The 19,200-nt window shown below is 32.7% G+C and overlaps 1 protein-coding gene across 5 annotated transcripts in view; it reads right to left on the reverse strand.

Moving 5' to 3' along the window:
- Positions 1 to 19,200, reverse strand: part of KIAA0586 (KIAA0586 ortholog) — a 168,758-nt gene that overhangs the window by 109,484 nt on the left and 40,074 nt on the right. For 4 of the 5 annotated variants that reach the window (XM_037832616.1, XM_037832617.1, XM_037832615.1 and 1 more), the window contains exons 10-19: positions 16,567 to 16,699; positions 15,736 to 15,953; positions 15,219 to 15,291; positions 13,349 to 13,567; positions 11,558 to 11,732; positions 8,641 to 8,835; positions 6,067 to 6,254; positions 4,167 to 4,277; positions 2,882 to 2,962; positions 1,169 to 1,362 (exon numbers count right to left, since the gene is read on the reverse strand). In XM_037832616.1, the coding sequence (XP_037688544.1) occupies positions 1,169 to 1,362; positions 2,882 to 2,962; positions 4,167 to 4,277; positions 6,067 to 6,254; positions 8,641 to 8,835; positions 11,558 to 11,732; positions 13,349 to 13,567; positions 15,219 to 15,291; positions 15,736 to 15,953; positions 16,567 to 16,699 (1,587 nt within the window). The remainder of the gene's footprint in view (positions 1 to 1,168; positions 1,363 to 2,881; positions 2,963 to 4,166; positions 4,278 to 6,066; positions 6,255 to 8,640; positions 8,836 to 11,557; positions 11,733 to 13,348; positions 13,568 to 15,218; positions 15,292 to 15,735; positions 15,954 to 16,566; positions 16,700 to 19,200) is intronic. The other variant, XM_037832619.1, reaches the window with a different exon arrangement.

The raw sequence follows: 19,200 nt of genomic DNA on the forward strand, positions 1-19,200 counted from the left end.
ATGAAAAGTTTAACAGAACTCCAAACTTCAAAATAAGGTATGGGCCAACGGTTACCTAGGATATCATGCACCTAAAATGTTTGATCCCCCACTCTGAGAACACACATATAAAAACACATGTGATCACAGCTGGAAAAGAAGTCAGCAACTCTGTCTTCAAGGAAATGTCTTCAAATAAAGGTGCAATATAGGGTAGTTTTCCTCTAAAAAAGGGAACAAAAATTTGATTTCCAAGGTCATTTTTCAAATCTTAAGATTTACTTATAATGCAATAGGAGACTTCTTCTGTTACATTTCTTTAGAGCAGCCAATAGACTTTTTTCAAATACAAGAACCAGATGTTCATAGCAGGGAAAAAAAAAAAAAAAAAAAATATATATATATATATGTATATGTATATATATATATGTGTATATGTATATATATATATGTGTGTGTGTGTGTGTATGTATATATATATAAAAGCTAAAAAATATAGCTAAGGCCCACCAGAGATCCCAAATTCAGAGATCAGTGCAGTTAACAATTTGGTACGTAAGTGTCCCAAACTTTTTTCCTTTGCACTTGCATTTTTATTTGACCGGGGTTTTATAACATGGGGTTATACTGTTAGGATCCTGCTTTGTTTATACACCTTATATGAATATCTTTCAGTACCACAAAATATTATTCTAAACCTAAATTTGATGTGTACTAATATTCAGTTGTATGACATGTTCCATAACTTTCTTCATGTTTCTCATAGCTAAAAATAGGGATAATAACAGAGTTTGTAAATTAAGATATGTAACAAACTTAGAACAGTACCTTGTTAATAATAAGTGCTATATGTGTTAGGTATTCTACGCTTAGTAACAGAACTATAATTATTTCCTTAGGAGAAATTTTTGGAAGTGAATCACTGGATTAAAGAACGTACATTTTTAAGGCTTTTGCTACTTAACAACAAAGTCTTTTGTCATATTAGACAGCCTAAGTATATATATTTAAGGACAGAAACAATACCTCTAACAATTATTTAAATCCTCAGTATCACATAAAATAGTTTCTACCAGCAAAGGAAAAGTTTAATAAACAAAACAAAGATTTTCAACTGAAATTTAATACATTCCACTTATATTTGCTACTATGATTCTGTTCACACCAACACCAACCATTTTAAACTCACCACTGAATTAAGCTATTTTCCACTGTTTCTTTGCTCTCAGTTACTTTATCCAGAATATCAGCAGTGGGATGAAAAGCAGAAGCAACTGGTGGAAATGGTGGGCCCTTGTATTTTGTAGAAACAGCTTTAACACTTCTGTTAAACTCCAGAATTGGTTCAGGGTAATCTGGAATTTCATCACATTTTTCCTCTTCCTGGTAATAATAAAAACAAAACTATTATATCCATGCATTTATTCAACATTTACTGAGTGCCAGCTTCAGGCAGGGAATTTAGCTAGGTAAATTAACCACCATTTCTAAATTAACAAATAGCATTTCTAATTAGGTGGTCTTATATTATTTATAATATACACATCGGTTGTATGTATCACACTGAGGAAAAATAATTACAAAATTATTTTGTCTTTTTAAAACTCAATAGTCATTTTAAACAGTCGTAATTCAAATGAATTTAATTTATTATCACAAAAAGGCCGATGCTTCTAAATACCACTGCTTGCTCCTGCGGAACCTATAATTTACATTTAAATATGCAGCTAAGTCTTCTTATATATTGTTTGTTCTATCACATCAAGATCAAGAGTTGTTGCTGGAATTTTTTATCTTTTTATTATGAAAAAGGTCATACATATTTAAAAGTAGACAAATTAGTGCTCATGTATTATTATATATCTGTTATACATAAATGACATGAATTCCCAAGTACCTGTTCCCCAGCTTTAACAATTATCAACTCATGGCCAAATCTGTGTCATATATACTCTCACTCACTTTCTCCTTCCCATATTATTTTAAAGCAAATCACAAATATCATATCATTTTATCTATAAATATTTCAGTATGTATCTCAGAAAAAGTTAGGACTATCAAAAATATAACTCTATAGTATCACATCTGAAAATGTGGTCATAGCTTATAAGTGGCAGAGCTAGTTCTCTCATTGTTTCTTTTACTTGAACATTGAATACTTATCAAATGTCTTTGCTAGACATTAGGAATATAAAGATAAATAAGGTTTCTGTTTTCAAGATGCTCATGTAGAACTCACATGAAAAGAGCAAATAACATTAATAAGTTGCATACCTTTGCATTTCATTTTTTGATTAATGAAACTGGTCTTTAATTAAAAGACTAAGAAATATGAACAAATATCTTCTTTAAAGACTATTGATAATTTTTTATTCAAGTAGTCTCCATGTTCTATGATCTTTTATTTCATCCTTTCTATGTTACCTCCTCCTCCTTTTTTCCCTCTTTCTATTTCACTATTCCTGTCATTTCTATAACTTTCCTGTTAGACCACTCCTCTTCCTTTGGATTTTAGACTTCTTACAACATAGACTGACTTCCTCTTCACTAATCCAGAAAGAGAGAACTGGAATAGAATGGAGAAAGGCTAGAATGGAGAGAGGGAAGTCAAAGGAAAATGAAAGGATTAAGAAAGTAGGAAGCAGGAGAGATGAAATCTAGGTGGGAAACAGCTGACAATCTTTAAATTTCATGGAGGTAGACAAATGATATAGATGAAGATAATACTGTACTATAGAATGACATATTTACGATTTATGATTTTTTAAAATAAAAACATAATTCAACAGAAAAAGGAAGTTTCTCAAAGCACCATAGCATAATATTGATGGTCAAAAGATATTAAACCACATGGAAAAATAAGGGTGCAGAATAATTCCTCATGATTTCTAAGCTTCATTACCTGTATTACATCAATTACTTCATCAAAGTTGGTTCCGGGAAATTTCACCTCTTCTTCATCTATCCTGGAAAATTCTGGAGTCTAAAAATGCATTTTAAGAAAGTTTTTGCTATACTCAATGTTATTTTTAAATTTATATATAATTTATCATATTTCTACCCATAGCAAAAGCTTGTAATTAGATGGTCCATCTTTTATTTTTTATTTTATTATCTGTTCAAAATTGATTTAATTAAAAAATGAAATCTAAGATAGTCCCCAACATATTAGGTCACCATTTCAATAGCTATTAAAAATAATGTATCAATTTTTCTCTCAAGGACTCCATCAACAATGCTAGTTAAGTCAACATGTTGATGTGATTATGACTTCTCTCCTAGAGTTAAAACAAAGAAAAGTGTTTATATGTGTAGATGTGTTAAATGTACACATACACAAACTCACAGAAAGATACAGAGTCAAATAATTTAGAAAGATCATCTACTTTTAAATGAAATACTCAGTTTACAAACTTAACCCTTAGGCTCTGCTAAATATGATCTAGTTACCAAAAACCACAATAGTCTCTTAGAATAAAATAATAAATAGAATAAAATAGTCATCCAATAAATGATTTGTACTAATAACATGTTTCAGTAAACTTCAGTGACACAATTACTGATGAAAAAAATTACAATCAAATACCATTTAGGGTTAGTTCTCTTACTGTATTATTTCTGATTATGAAAGATGGTTAGTGTTCTCTCACTCCTTAAAACTGTATCCTTCATGGACAAATTTGCTTATAGCAGATGAAACAGGAAAATTTACAGTGCAGTTTTGCCATGTTTTAAAGTCATAACTTCATTACTCAGTAGCAAATAAATACCAGAAACAAATGCATATTTTTTGTATCATGTAAATAGTATGATCACAAATTCATGTGAACTCCAATCATCACTATAAAATACACAATCAGGAAAACATTATCATACGATTCTCATTAAAATCAAGATTCTTCTCCACAGAGATAGAAAAAAATTTTTTTCACATATAAGAGTCTCACATTTCAAGTTATCAAAAAGTAACACTAAGGATTACCACTTTCTTAATGTTTATAAATGCAAGGCTCTGAAACAAACCTTTTTCAAGCTCAAAAGCAATTATAGATTCATTCTGAATTTTTTCCTGAAAACCTAAATTATAGTAAGATTATAATTATGATGGAAGGTTGCATGGAATTACATTAGTTAAAATCTGTAGTCAGATATTACTCAAAACAATATTATAAAATTCTGAAAAATACCTGTATCCAGGTTTGCAGAGGAGGAGGTGATGCTTCTTTGGGACTAGGCAGACACGGACTAACATCAGCACTAACATTTGAAATGCTGTCAATATCTACACTGGGTAATACCTAAAAGAGAACACAACATCCAGTTTTCCATTTATCATTTTGACTCCAATATCTCTTATTTGTGAATCTATATACTAATAACAAAACATGACCTCAGTTTTTATTGTCAATGGATAGCAAATTGTTTTAGTTATAAAAGTATGTTTTACTAAATATGGAAAATAAAGGGGAAACATACAAATTCCTACTATGTTAAGAAAACTTCATCTTCACTATTCCCTTTGCCTTTTTACTATACATTTATGTGAAGCTAAAATCTAAACTAGCTTTCATGCCTGGTTTTTCATTTTATTAGGTCATAAGCCCTTATCATGCTCTCATACAGACTTCATAATTGTATTTTTAAATGACTATAATGTTTCAACAAATATACATGCCTAATTATTTAACCATTTTCCTACTGGTAAACATTTAGGATGTTTCCAGTTTCCCCACTATTATAAATATCACTAAAAAAAAACCTTTTCACATATACAGGTTTTTTCCTCCAAACTTTGAGATATTTCATTATCCTAGACAGTCAGATATTAGGTTAACTTCTTGGATAAAGGGCATGAATATTTAAAATTCTTGATAATTACTGCCAACATGTACCCCAGACAAGCTCTATTTACATTATCAAAAACATAAGCAATTGAAAGTTTTATCCAACCCTCACCAGAGTTAGATAATTTTTTGATGTTAGTTAAAAAAGAGGTGCAGCATTATTATTTAAAATTGCATTATCTCATTTACTAGCAAGATTTAAATTATTCAATTTGTTTACTTATAAATTGCTTTTCTTCTTTTGTAGATTCTTATTCACAACCTTTGAATATTTCTGGATTTGCATCTGAATGTTTTCTTAATAATTTATGGACGTCTTTATATTTAAAAATTAATCCTTCACTAGCATATTCCTTTCATATGTTCTTTTTATTCAGAATGTTTTACATATTTAGGCTTCAAATTTTTATGATTCAAATCTATTTTCCAAACATAATCTAAGTTTTCTTCTTTCATATCTAGGTTTAGCTTGTTTTGATAAAAATTAGTCCAATTATCTTCTAATTCTTTGTTTTCATATTTTGTACCTGCATTTTAACCTATTGCCTATTTGTGGCTATCTGTGTGGTACAGGTCTAAATTGACACTTTCCCCACATTGCTAACCAATTATACAATATTTCATTTACAATAATCCTATTTCCTATTGATTTATGAAGTCTCCACAATATACTGCATTATTTTTAAATAACAGCTATTTCTGAAATACTGCCTTATATTGTACCAATAACAATAGCATTCAACTTTTCTAAACCCTTTGTTCTGAAATTTCAGTTACTGAAATGATCCTGAAGTTCAAGTTTAAAAAAACCTGTGGTTTTGTTTTTAGTAAGAAGTTCACTAAAATTATGCATTAACTTGGGAAGAATTAACAACTTGAATATTTAGTATTCACATTTAGAAATAAATTTTCTCTTTATTTGTCCACATTTTCTTATTTATGTTTGTGTAAACTTTGAAGTACTAATTATATAACTTACACATTAACTTTTAAAAAATTTATTACAAAACACTGTTAAATTATTCCTTTTGGAAATAACATTGTGTCATCCATAAATATGAATCACTGGCTTTAAAGAGATAGCTTAAACCATGCAGAATGAAGATAAAGATACCACATTAATATTAGAGTTTTAAAGAATGGTGGAAACAATGTTTTCATAAAGCAATGTAATGGATTTTAAGTACTAATGTTAAACCAAAGATTTTTCCTTAAAATTTTCCATTCATGTGCCCTGGCATACCTGTACAGTAAGCTGAGGAAGATCCTTTTTTTCTGACTTCATCTCTACAACTGCGATGTTAGGCTTCTTTACACCAGTTTCTGTTTTTCGAGATGATGGAGGAATAGAAGTAGTCACTGTTATAGGGTGTGGTTTGCTCATAATCACTCCAGCAGGTGGCTTGGAATCACTATTACTTTGAGTTTGTCCTAAGATTAGGGGAGAATTTAAGTCAATTATTTAAGAAATAAAGGTGAAAATTTAATACACCACCAAGATCTTTGTGGCTGTATTCTAACATGAAAGAAAATACTATCTGATAATCACTTGTCCCTTTATCATCACCACTGTCCACACACTGTAACAGACTAACATTTATTAGGCACTTATGTCTACACTAAACACTTCACATACAATATCTTATTAAAATGCTCAAAATAAGCCTATGAGGTATTAATATTATCCACATTTTACAGTTGAGGAAACAGGTTTAGAGATGTCACAAAATTTGCCCAAGGTCATAACAGTTTTTAAGTGGCAGAGCCAGAACTAAAGTGTATTGCATTATTTTGTTTTTTTTTTATTCCTGTCCTAACAGACTAGCAATGGAATAAATTTCTACAGAGAAATAATAAAACCAGCAACATACTACTACTGTTTGACTACCAATAGCATGTAGACTGTCTACTAGGCAACTATCATAGCTATCACAAACTTGTTAGCTTTAACTTCAAAAGTTGCACTTGTCTCCTAAATTCCAAAGCAAAGAGAAGAAATACAGTTCTGTTAAAAAGCATAGATGCTAAAGCCATACTTTCTGGATTTGAATCCTAGTTTCAGTCTTAGCTTTGTGGCCTTTGATGTATTACTTAACCTCTCTGTGCCTCAGTTTCTTCATCTATAAAACTGGCATAATATTGCCTAATTTATAGGGTGGATTAAATTATTTAATATATGTGAAGTGCTTAGAATTGTACCTGGCACACAGTAAGGACTTTAAAAGTATTAGCTGTTACTAGATCTAATAAACAAATTTAGAAAAGTAGCAGGATACAAGATTAATGCACATAAGTCAGTAATGTTTCTACATGCTAGAAATGAACAAAGTTAAGAGACACTCAAGAAAAAGATACTATTTTCAACGGCAACTAAAAAAATCAAGTACCTAGGAACAAACTTAACCAAAGATGTAAAAGACCTATACAAAGAAAACTACATAACTCTACCAAAAGAAATAGAAAGGGACCTTAAAAGATGGAAAAATATTCCATGTTCATGGATAGGAAGGCTAAATGTCATTAAGATGTCAATTCTATGACTCCTGGGGAGGAATCTAGACCTGGCATCATGGGATGGAGAACATCTTCTTGACCAAAAGGGGGATGTGAAAGGAAATGAAATAAGCTTCAGTGGCAGAGAGATTCCAAAAGGAGCCGAGAGGTCACTCTGGTGGGCACTCTTATGCCCAATTTAGACAACCCTTTTTAGGTTCTAATGAATTGGAATAGTTAGCAGGAAATACCTGAAACTACCAAACTATAACCCAGAACCCATGAATCTTGAAGACAATTGTATAAAAATGTACTTATGAGGGGTGACAATGTAACTGGGAAAGCCAAATGGTCCACACTCCCCTTTGTCCAGTGTATGCATGGATGAGTAGAAAAATGGGGGGGGAGGGGGGGAAGAGAGGGAACTCAGTGTCCTTTTTTACTTTAATTGTTCTTTTTCACATTAATTTCTATTCTTATTTTTGTGTGCGGTAATGAAAATGTTCAAAAATTAATTTTGGTGATGAAGGCACAACTATATAATGGTACTGTGAATAAATGAATGTACACTTTGTATGACTGCATGGTATGTGAATATATCTCAATAAAATCGAAATAAAAAAAAAAGTATTAGCTTTTAAATTACTCGAAGGCATTCTGAACAGACATTAGCTACCAAGTTGACATGCCCTTAATCTGTAATACCAAAAATAAAAAATTCTCTCATGTTAAAAAAATTCATTCTTCAAATTTACAAAAGAATAAAATTATGAAAAAATAGCAATAACACTAAAAGAAAAAAATAGCTAACTAGATTTGAAGAGCTCGTGTAAGGGTAAAAATGGCTTGTTCAATTTTAACATGATGAGTTTAAGAAACTTCAAATAAGTCAACTTTTGGCTTAGAATACACACAACCACATACATAACTTTTGCTTCTTACAGCCTGGTTCAACAGTACATAAAAAGACTTTAAGGTATTTTCTCTAGATATGGTATTACCAAGCTAATCAAAATTCCTGAATTCCTAAATTATTACAAAAACCTCTGACATTTCTAAAATTTTTTTTTAAATTTTATTTCACTACAGAATGTACTGTAAAATAGTATTAAAAACTATAAAAGACTATAGCAGAAATTCATCACTTCAGTGATTGCTATTACACAAAGTAAGATAAATTCTAAGGCCCTCTTCACAAATATAAACAACACATATGGGAAAAGAGACCACTGTTGTCAGCACCATTTTGTAAGTTCTGCTATTGCTGATAAGAACAAAATACATATTTATAAGTCTTAATTTAATGTATTTTATTGGTTCTTACCTAAAAGAATCGCCATAGGAATTAGATGACCTTCCAATGTACCTGAAAGAGTAGGCATTTCTCTGCTTGGGCTGAACACATACTTCTGATCACCCTGAGGTACTGCAGTAAAGGAATGCTGTATTTTAGAAACCATCTTCATAGGTTTTCTTGCATAAAAGTCAGTTTGTGTTCTTATTGACTTTACTTTAGTGCCTGTGCATTAATCATCAATGGGAGACATAAAAAACATTATTTGTTTGAACATCTACTTTCCAGCCATCTAGAAATATATAGCAACTATTCACAGAAAGATCACATTTGATATATACTAAGATTATAGGCCCCCTAAAGGGAAGTAACATAGATCAGGGGTTGGCAAACTTTTTCTTAAAGGCCAGATAGTAAATATTCCAGTGGGCGACAGTCTCAATAGCAACCATTAACTCGGCCATTGTAGCATGAAAACAGTCATAGACAATATGCAAACAAACAAGTGTGGCTGTATTCCAATAAAACTTCATTTACAAAAACAGGCAGCTGGCCCATGGCCCATGGTTTGCCAATACCTGAATAAATGTACAATTTGAACAACTGCTATGATAGAATAAATACAATGACTAGAAAGTTGACTAAACATTCTAAAGAATATTCAGGCTATATTTTAACTCATTAAAATTTTTTCCATAGGTACAAAAAGATTAATGATCATTTTTGAAATTTGATTTGTTTTCATTCTCTCATTACAGCTATACCTGTGACATAATTCTGAATAATTCTGAATAATATAAAGATAATTACAGATCATTTCAAATTATGTACAGATAATTTAATTCTGTACCTATTAAAACCTTACAAAAGTTAATATCATTGTACTTTTTTCTTTTCCTATGAAGTATATCTAAATAAACATTATATCCTGAGTTATAAAAAAATTAGAAACTTGTCTGATTATCTATCTCTTTGAAGAAGTAGATAAATTTCTATGGAACCTGAGAAAAGAAAAGAAGCAAGAGTCAAGGAAAAGGGACTAAAATATTTTCTAATGAATTTCCTGACAATACTATATTTTTATGTATAACTTGTGGGTGGTTTTATGAATGTAGAATTTTAAATATACTTCTATTATGTTTATGATCCCAGGAAGAAAAATTAACTATTTTAGTAAGACATGTATATTTTTCATCTTGTTTTTTGATAGTCATTCATCTCTTGAATGAGTATTTTTATTGTATTTATCTAAAATATATTTGTTCAGTGTTTAACATGTAGTAGGTACTGTTCCAGACACAGGGTTATTGGGATAAATAAGTCAACTACCCCCATTTAACCTACAGTCTACTAAGGAAATCAATCAATAAAAAAATAAAGATATAATATCGGATAGTGAAAAGGGCTAAGAAGAACAATCAGGCATGGCAGGGACAAGAGATATTTCTTTGGATAGGATGGTCAGTGCACATCTCTTGGACGAGCTAACATCTAACAGAAAAAAACCGAACTGAGTGAGTGATCATGAAAGTATCTGAGGGAAGAGTTAATTCTACAGGTAAAGGAAGTAGCAGATAGTAAGGCCCTAGGATGCACATGAGTTCCCAGGCTCTCAATTGTTACTACTACCAAAAAGGTTATTGAATAAACTTATTTTGGAATTTGAAAGTATTTTAAAATCTCAAATTATTTTTTTGCAAAGGCTCTCAAAATCCCAAATATAAGTTCATAGCAAAGTTCCAATAAATAATAGGAAATTAAGGTAAGTATCATCCATAAGTCAGATGCTTTGCTACTGAAATAACATCAGTAGGATTTCTGAATAACACAGCACCCTATATAATCATCTAAACTTAAGAAAGAGAAAGAGACTAAAGCAACTGCCAGGGTTACAACTTCAAGAAAAGATAAGCAGGGAAATTAGTGTCTACTATTTATTACATATTGTCTAAGTGGCTTACAGACTGCTAAAGTACAAGTTAAGAAACTTCAAGATTAACCAAAGTCAACAGACTCAATATTTAACTAAGAGTTATATTTAAATATACCAGTGAAATAATAGATGTTAAGTCAATACAAGCAGTGATATACAAAGATAAAAAAAAATTGTTCACCTTTGCTCCCAAAGCTCAAGAACAAAAAAACTGCAAAGGTGTCCCTAAGCACTTCTACAATAATGCATAGCATATTGCTGATTTCTGTTTATAAGAGAACAATCAGTCAAGGTCTACAAGGAAATGTCTACTTTACCTAGATTATAATTTATATTATTCAGGACCGATCACCTCATAAATAAAATTTTTATGATGCTTTATCTGAACATATCATCTAACCCTACATTCTTCCCACTTATTCCTAACTTATGCCTTGATCTATAAATTCTGGTCTATTTCTTCCCTTCCTCTTGACAAAGAAAAACTGTACTGGACAATGTTAAACTGGCAAGGATGACTTTATTTACAGCTATCATGGTAGGAGAGAGAATAGAACTCAGTTCCAAGGAAGGCAGGAAGGTGGTTGAGTTTTATAGTCATGGCAAGAGCAGTGAGAAAGTACCAGTAAGCCACCTTTCACTGGTCAAAGAGGGGAGCAGATAGTCAGGGCCAAGGCTGATAACTTGGAATAGCTAACATCTGAAGTTGTCTTTTTTCCCAACAGTCCAAGTTGATTTTCTTTGCAGTCCAACAGCTGCAAGATCAGTTTTTAAAGTAGTCAGGAAAGGTGAGGGAGCAAGTAGGGGCACACAAAGAGCAAAGCCAGCAGTTTGGTGAAGAGAAAGAAAAATAATCTTGGTCACTTTCATAGAAGGTTGTTTTTCTATCCCTAAACATTATATAATTTAAACTGTATTTTAAATAATAAATAATGGGAACAAAAATGAAACTCTATGTATTAAACCGATATCATAAATAAATGAGATTTAATATAAAAACATGAGGTTCCTTACCTTTAATTCGTTCTATTACTTTTGGTTTCTGTGGTTTGGATTTAGGAGAAGGAGAATTAAATCTGAGATATGGTCCTTTTTTAAGGGTGCTGCGATGGCCCTGGTAAACTGGTTTTCCATAAATTTGTAACATATGATCCTCATCTTGTGTCACTGTGGCTGCTTTCAGAAGTCCCTATGTACACAAAGTTATTTAACTCACCAAAAAAAAGAAAAATCATCTAATGTATATTTATCTCATTTTTCTAAAGCATCCTTTTTGTAGCTTAAGTATTATAAAAGAATGATCATTTCAGGAAAATTGTTTATTTTAAATGGGCTTTAAATTCTGAACACAGCTTTCAAACATGAGTTTATCAAGTATGGAAATTAAATATAAAAATCTATCCACCTATCAGACACCCAGGGAAGTGAATCTCCCTGGCAACGTGGAATATGACTCCCGGGGAGGAATGTAGACCCGGCATCGTGGGATGGAGAACATCTTCTTGACCAAAAGGGGGATGTGAAAGGAAATGAAATAAGCTTCAGTGGCAGAGAGAATCCAAAAGGAGCCCAGAGGTCACTCTGGTGGGCACTCTTACGCACACTTTAGACAACCTTTTTTAGGTTCTAAAGAATTGGGGTAGCTGGTGGTGGATACCTGAAACTATTAAACTACAACCCAGAACCCATGAATCTCGAAGACAGTTGTATAAAAATGTAGCTTATGAGGGGTGACAGTGGGATTGGGAATGCCATAAGGACCAAACTCCACTTTGTCTAGTTTATGGATGGATGTGTAGAAAAGTAGGGGAAGGAAACAAACAGACAAAGGTACCCAGTGTTCTTTTTTACTTCAATTGCTCTTTTTCACTCTAATTATTATTCTTGTTATTTTTGTGTGTGTGCTAATGAAGGTGTCAGGGATTGATTTAGGTGATGAATGTACAACTATGTAATGGTACTGTAAACAATCGAAAGTACAATTTGTTTTGTATGACTGCGTGGTATGTGAATATATCTCAATAAAATGATGATTAAAAAAAAAAAAAAGGCTTCTTGGGAGCGCAAAAAAAAAAAAAAAAAAAAAAAAAAAAAAAATCTATCCACCTAAGAAACATTAAGGTCCTTACATTAATAACTATATTTTCAATACCAAAAAGTAATGTTTAAACTCATTTTATATACATATAACACTCAAGCAAAATAAAAATAATAAATCAAGTCTTTAAATGGCTTTCTTTATTCCTGATCCTATCCTCAATCATAATCTAAATGCCACAGAAAGTTAGCATTTATTGAGTATCTATTACATTCTAAGCACTGAATTAAATGCTTCACTAATTTTCCCAACAACAGCAAAAATTAATTCTCTAGGATCTAGTACCTTGCCTCACACTCAAACTCACTAGGCACTAAATACATACATTTGTTGAGCTAAAACATAGATAAACAAAAAATATATACACACATATACACAAACACAAAGGTGAGATACAGTTTTGAGTACCATGAACTAGAAAAATTTAATTTTCGGACTAGATGATCTCTAGCTATACATGCTATAAACAGAATTCTATGATTCTAAATGAGATCTCAGAAGAACTATGTATTTTGTGCATTGTCTTCCACATCATGGATATCCAAAATCTAAATATCAGTAATTTTTAAAGCTAGCTTACATTTGCATAGTCATCCATATTTCTCAAAATATTTTCACATTCACTTCATCATTTATATCTAAAAGGAAATCACAAATTTTAATGAAGCATGAAGCATCAATGTTATAAAATCTGATTAGAATCTTACTTCTTTTCTCTCTCTTTGTAAGCTTGAAGCAGTCATGTTCCTCTTAGATGGAGTGCTAAAATGTTCCTCTATTAGTTTTTGAGAATGTTTTCTTGGAATTACTGAATTATTTACAGTTTTGTCTTGTGTGCTGGTTTTAGTATCTTTAAACTGTGCTTTCTTTGTCCTTTGATTCTTCTGATCAAATCTCTTTTGTTCATCTTTTCTTGCCAGTTCATCCTTAACACAGCCAAAATTAAAATTACATAAAATCTATCTAAGCGGAAACGCTTTTGTATCAAAACGTATTAAAACTTATTTTCTACTGTTACGTAGTTTAGCAGTTTTAAATGTTTTATAAATAAAGGATGGAACTTATATTGGCTTGCACGTTAATTCTCTGGAATGATAAATGAGAATCCCCAAAGACTGATATCTCATGGAAAAGGGAGAGAAGGGAATTAGTAGATGAGGTAAAGGGGTGGGAAGGCAACTTTTTGGCAACCTTTTCCACTTTTTGATATTTGAACCAAATGAATGCAGTAACTGCTGAAAAAAACTTTTTTTATTTAAGTTTCCAAAAATAGCAAACAATTTTGTAATAAAACTGAGGCAAATATTTATAAATTAAAATAACTTAAAGACTTAAGCAAACATATTTTGCATGGAATTCATAGCAATAATGATGTATATTGCTAGTTGGCTATGGATCCAGAGGTAGACGCCAAGTCTTCTGACTCTAAGTCCAAATATTTTTCTGCTGCATAATACAGTGCCTAATATAAATTCTTCATAACCACTTTAAAGATATATACCAAAAAAACACAAAGTCTGAAAATATATTTCAATGTTAACTGCTGTGAAAACAATTATAAATTGACATTTCACTTTCCTACCAGTATGAGTAAGCAGATACTCACTGTCAGGGAAAAAAAAAAACACTTTATACTTCAAGACAAACCAAAATTACAGCATTACCCTGTCTAGTTTTGGTCTCCCAAATACACACTACTTTCAGAATTTCCTTTAAATTACCGAGTCCTAATAAAAATAACTCTTCCAGACTTTTGTAATAGGTGAAAAATGGCTGTTTTTCTACCTGGAACCTTAGAAACCTTATGAGTTTTTATCCCTTTAAATCCTTTGATTTTTTAATTTGGGCAAGCCAAAGCTTCTAAATTTGCTGTCTTGGAGTATCTTTGCAAATATACTTCTTTTCTTTTCTAAATGCTTTTGTTAAATTTGCTGTCAAGTTACCCTTATTTTAGTTACCTTCCAACAATTCACAAACAAAAACCATAATACAATATGAGATATGAGATATAATATATAAGATAAAGCACTTCTTAAAAAAAAAAGATAAAGCACTTATTAAAGAAAGCTAAGCTCCTTACTAAGTAAATATAAAGAGTCGCAGAGTTAAATTGTAGCTTATGAGTTAAAATGTAGCTTATGAGGGGTGACAACGGGATTGGGAAAGCCATAAGGACCACACTCCCCTTTGTCTAGTTTATGGATGGATAAGTAGAAAAATGGGGGAAGGAAACAAACAAACAGACAAAGGCACCCAGTGTTCTTTTTTACTTTAATTGCTCTTTTTCACTTTAATTATTATTCTTGTTATTTTTGTGTGTGTGGTAATGAAGGTGTCAGGGATCGATTTTGGTGATGAATTTACAACTAAGTAATGGTACTGTGAACAACTGAATGTACGATTTGTTTTGTATGACTGCATGGTATGTGAATATATCTCAATAAAATGAATATAAAAAAAAGAATTTATATGTGGACTTACATAAGGAATATGTTGAGAATTAGTGTGATACTTACAAATTAGAATCAATGCTTTCTTCTGAGAATTCACTTAATTCCCAGTTTTTAACAGACATACCTGAATTTCAGCAGAAATAGTTTTAATCCACTCATCTACTGTCTTTCTGATCCGAATCTTCTCTGACATCTCTCTAAAAAAGAAAAAAAGGAATTTTCTTAAAATTTAGCAATTAATGTCCTGAAATCAAGATCTTGATCAGATTCAGCTTATTTAGCTTTGAGTCTACCGTTCAGCCCTAAATCCTCCAATCTAAAAAGGAAAAACTAATATTATTAGTCTTCTTCTAATAGCTGAAGGATAAATGTTTGAAAAGCACATGTGAACTCCAAAAGACATAAAGCAAAGAGAAAAAAAAATATTAAAAGGAAAATTTCCATCAGTAAAAAGTAGTACCACTATGTATATATCCAAATTCCAACTTTTTAAGTTCCATACCTTCAACAACAATACAGACTCTTTTCTAAGCATTAAAATGCATTGAACAAAATGAAGTGATGAGAAAAAAAAAATTAAGAAAGTCTTTATAACTGGCAACTTCATAAAATAACCTTGGGATGCCAACATTCTATGTTACCTGTTGGTAGACAGAGCATTGATAAATGAATACACAGCAGCTCCATCCTTGGCGCGAATAATAGCTTCCAAGTTTTCTTCAAGTACTTTTTTATTATTTTGTACTCCTCTCAAAATCTTCTCAGCATCTCTCAATATAGATCTTGTTTTGGTTGTCTGAAGCTTAACTGAAGTCTGTGGAAGATCAGCAAGCCTTGACATAATCAAACATTCTTTTGGCTTAAAAAAAAAAAGGCAAAAAAGTTACCATGTAAACTACTGATTATTTAATCCAAATAAAAGCCATTACTATTGTTGGGGCAATATGCTATGCCAATGTATTCTAGCAACTATATTTGTGAAACTGAAGATTCACAGAAGAATACTTGGCAATTAAGGTTTCTTCCCATTTAGAAATACTAATAAAGAGTGTTAGATGGAATAGAGCTGGGAAATACACAGCATTGCTAGGTAGTCCAGTGGTCAATAAAGGCTATACCTGGTGAATGAAGCTTAAAAAAATTAGGAGCAAGTTAGTGCTGGGTAGATATGAAGAGATGGTGGACTGGCTAATGAGGTCTATTTATTTCTCCTTTCCCCCTTTCTTCCTCTCCAAAGAAAGTGTAGAAAGCTAGAGGGGGCCGTTGTCAGTCTTGGCCAAGGAGCCATTAGTAGAAGTCACTAGGAGAAGGCTGCTGGAAAGCTTTCTAAAGAGAACAGACTTGGCTGACATGTCTTTTTCAGGGCTCTGGCCTTTATTGTTACCCCTGCTTTATGTATTCATAACCTTTTTATTCCTTCATAATTTTTAGCTTTACTAATCATCAATTTTAATTTCCTGTTCCCAGTATACCTGGAGCATGCCATTTGTTTCTTTCTTTTTTTGGCCAATATCATGAAGAACATCATCAGATTTCTGCATAGTCACTTTAGCTTTTTCTAGCTCTTCATAGGAAGGAAATGTTTGAGAAGGTAGAGTGTCAATGCTATAGAAGATTAAAAAAAAAAAAGTTTCCTAAATTGTCACAAATTAAATAAGCATTTTATTTAGTATTTGATACATGCTTAGTTATGTTTTACTACATGCTATCCTATTCAATTGTACAATGGAATATTCATTTACATGATCAAAATATAAAACATAGAAAAATTCCAAGACAAAGTTAATCTGAATAGACAGGTTTAGACCTAGCAGGAAAAGAGCCAAAAAAGGTTTTACTTTCAGGAAGCTAATGTTTAGAAACACTTCCAGAATGGTAGAATAAGACTCTCCAAAAATCTCCTCTATAAAAGCAACACTACTGACAAAAACTGTCAAAACAAACTTTTTTAGAACTCCAGAAGTTAAAGACTTGGAACAATTCAAGGAGTATTTATTCAAGAAAAAAAAATAGCTGACATAGTAAAAACAGCAAGCTTTATGGCATTTTTAACTTGACCCATTCCCATCTCCCTTTCACCAGCTCTGCGGTGGCAATGAAAACTGGAGTCTCATAACCACAGTAGCTATAAAACCAACAGCTCTGCAAGCCACCAAAGAGGGCAGAATGGGTTTGGAGCTTCCCTGAATGTCCCATTTACAGGGTTTGTCTTGATTTCACTAGACTCACAGCCACCTCAGTGAGAAACCCTATCCCCAGGGCATCTGTCAAAAATAACCAGCTGCCTATGATGGGGATACCAGTTGAGGCAACAAAGAGACTGGGCAAAAAGCTTTAAAAATCTGGGAATTGAGATGTTCATAGCTTGGACATATTCCGGGGGATCTAAAAGGTCATATGCATGCAGGGGGCTGTATGCATGCCCAGGAAAGACTGTGAAGACCCTAACCTCTCATTGTCTAGCTGATATTGATTCTCTGTGCAAGGAGGAAGCAAAAGCTAAGACAGACTTTTTTTTTTCTGTTATAGTCACTACTTTGCAATGATTGTATTTTCCCCCCAATCCCACCCTATTTTTAACACCTTGCAATGCTGACATTCATTTGTTCTACCTCATGTAAAAACATATTTGTACCTTTTATTACAATCATTGAGCACCCTATGTTTCACTGAGTTATACAGTCCCAGTCTTTATCTTTCGTTTTTTGTTCTGGTGTCCCACATGGTCCTAACCTTCCTCTTTCAGCCACGCTCACAGTCATCTTTGTTCAATGTACTTACATTGCTATGTTACTATCTCCCAAAACTGTTTTCCAAACCTCTCACTCCTGTCTTTTCCTTTCTGTCTGCAGTGTTTCCTTTAGTGTTTCCCGTAGAGCGGGTATCTTGTTCACAAACTCTGTCATTGTTTGTCAGAGAATATTTTAAGCTCTCCCACATATTTGAAGGACAGTTTTGCTGGATATAGGATTCTTGGTTGTTGGTTTTTCTCTTTCAGTATCTTAAATATATCACACCACTTCCTTCTTGCCTCCATGCTTTCTACTGAGAAATCTGCATACAGTCTTATCAAGCTTCTTTTGTATGTGATGGATCGCTTTTCTCTTGCTGCTTTCAGGATTCTCTCTTTGTCTTTGACGTTTGATAATCTGATTATTAAGTGTCTTGGTGTAGGCCTATTCGGATCTATTCTGTTTGGAGTACGCTGCGCTTCTTGGATCTGTACTTTTACGTCTTTCATAAGTGATGGGAAATTTTCATTGATTATTCCCTCTATTACTGCTTCTGCCCCTTTTCCCTTCTCTTCTCCTTCTGGGACACCAATGACATGTACATTCTTGCATTTCGTTTTGTCCTTAAGTTCCCGGAGACGTTGCTCGTGTTTCTCCATTCTTTTCTGTATCTGTTCTTTTGTGTGTAGGCTTTCAGGTGCCTTGTTCTCCAGTTCCTGAGTCTTTTCTTCTGCCTCTTGAGATCTGCTGTAGTGTGTTTTCATTGAGTCTTTCATCTCTTGTGTTGTGCCTTTCATTTCCATAGATTCTGCCAGTTGTTTCTTCGAACTTTCGATTTCTGCCTTATGTACGCGCAGCGTTGTCATTATATGCTTCATCTCTTTTGCTACATCTTCCCTAAACTTTTTGAATTGATTTAGTACTAGCTGTACTGTATCTCAGTTGAAGTCTAACTTTATTCTTTTGACTGGGCCATAACTTTGTTTTTCTTAGTGCAGGCTGTAGGTTTCTGTTGTCTAGGCATCTGGTTTCCTTGGTTACCTGAATCGGGTTTTCCCAGACCAGAATGGGCTCAGGTCTCAGAAGGAGGCAACAGTATCACGTCCCTCTGAGGGTGCGTCTTAGAAGATTGGTACACCCTGTGAGGCCTCAAGTCTCTGTGCTTTTCCACCCAGCAGGTGGCACCTGTCAGCCTGTAGCTCTACACTGGTGTGAGGAGGTGTGGCCCGTGGCTGTTCTCCCCCAGCTTCGGGGAAGTTCTGAATGGACGGCAGGTAGTAGAGCTGGGCCCTACCTCTTTCCTCTTAGGGAAGATACATCCCCTAGGGAGAGGCCATTTACATTTGAATAGTCTCTCTGCCTGTGCTATTTCCA

Source organism: Choloepus didactylus, chromosome 4 (assembly GCF_015220235.1).
Source record: "Choloepus didactylus isolate mChoDid1 chromosome 4, mChoDid1.pri, whole genome shotgun sequence".
Classification (NCBI taxonomy): domain Eukaryota; kingdom Metazoa; phylum Chordata; class Mammalia; order Pilosa; family Megalonychidae; genus Choloepus; species Choloepus didactylus.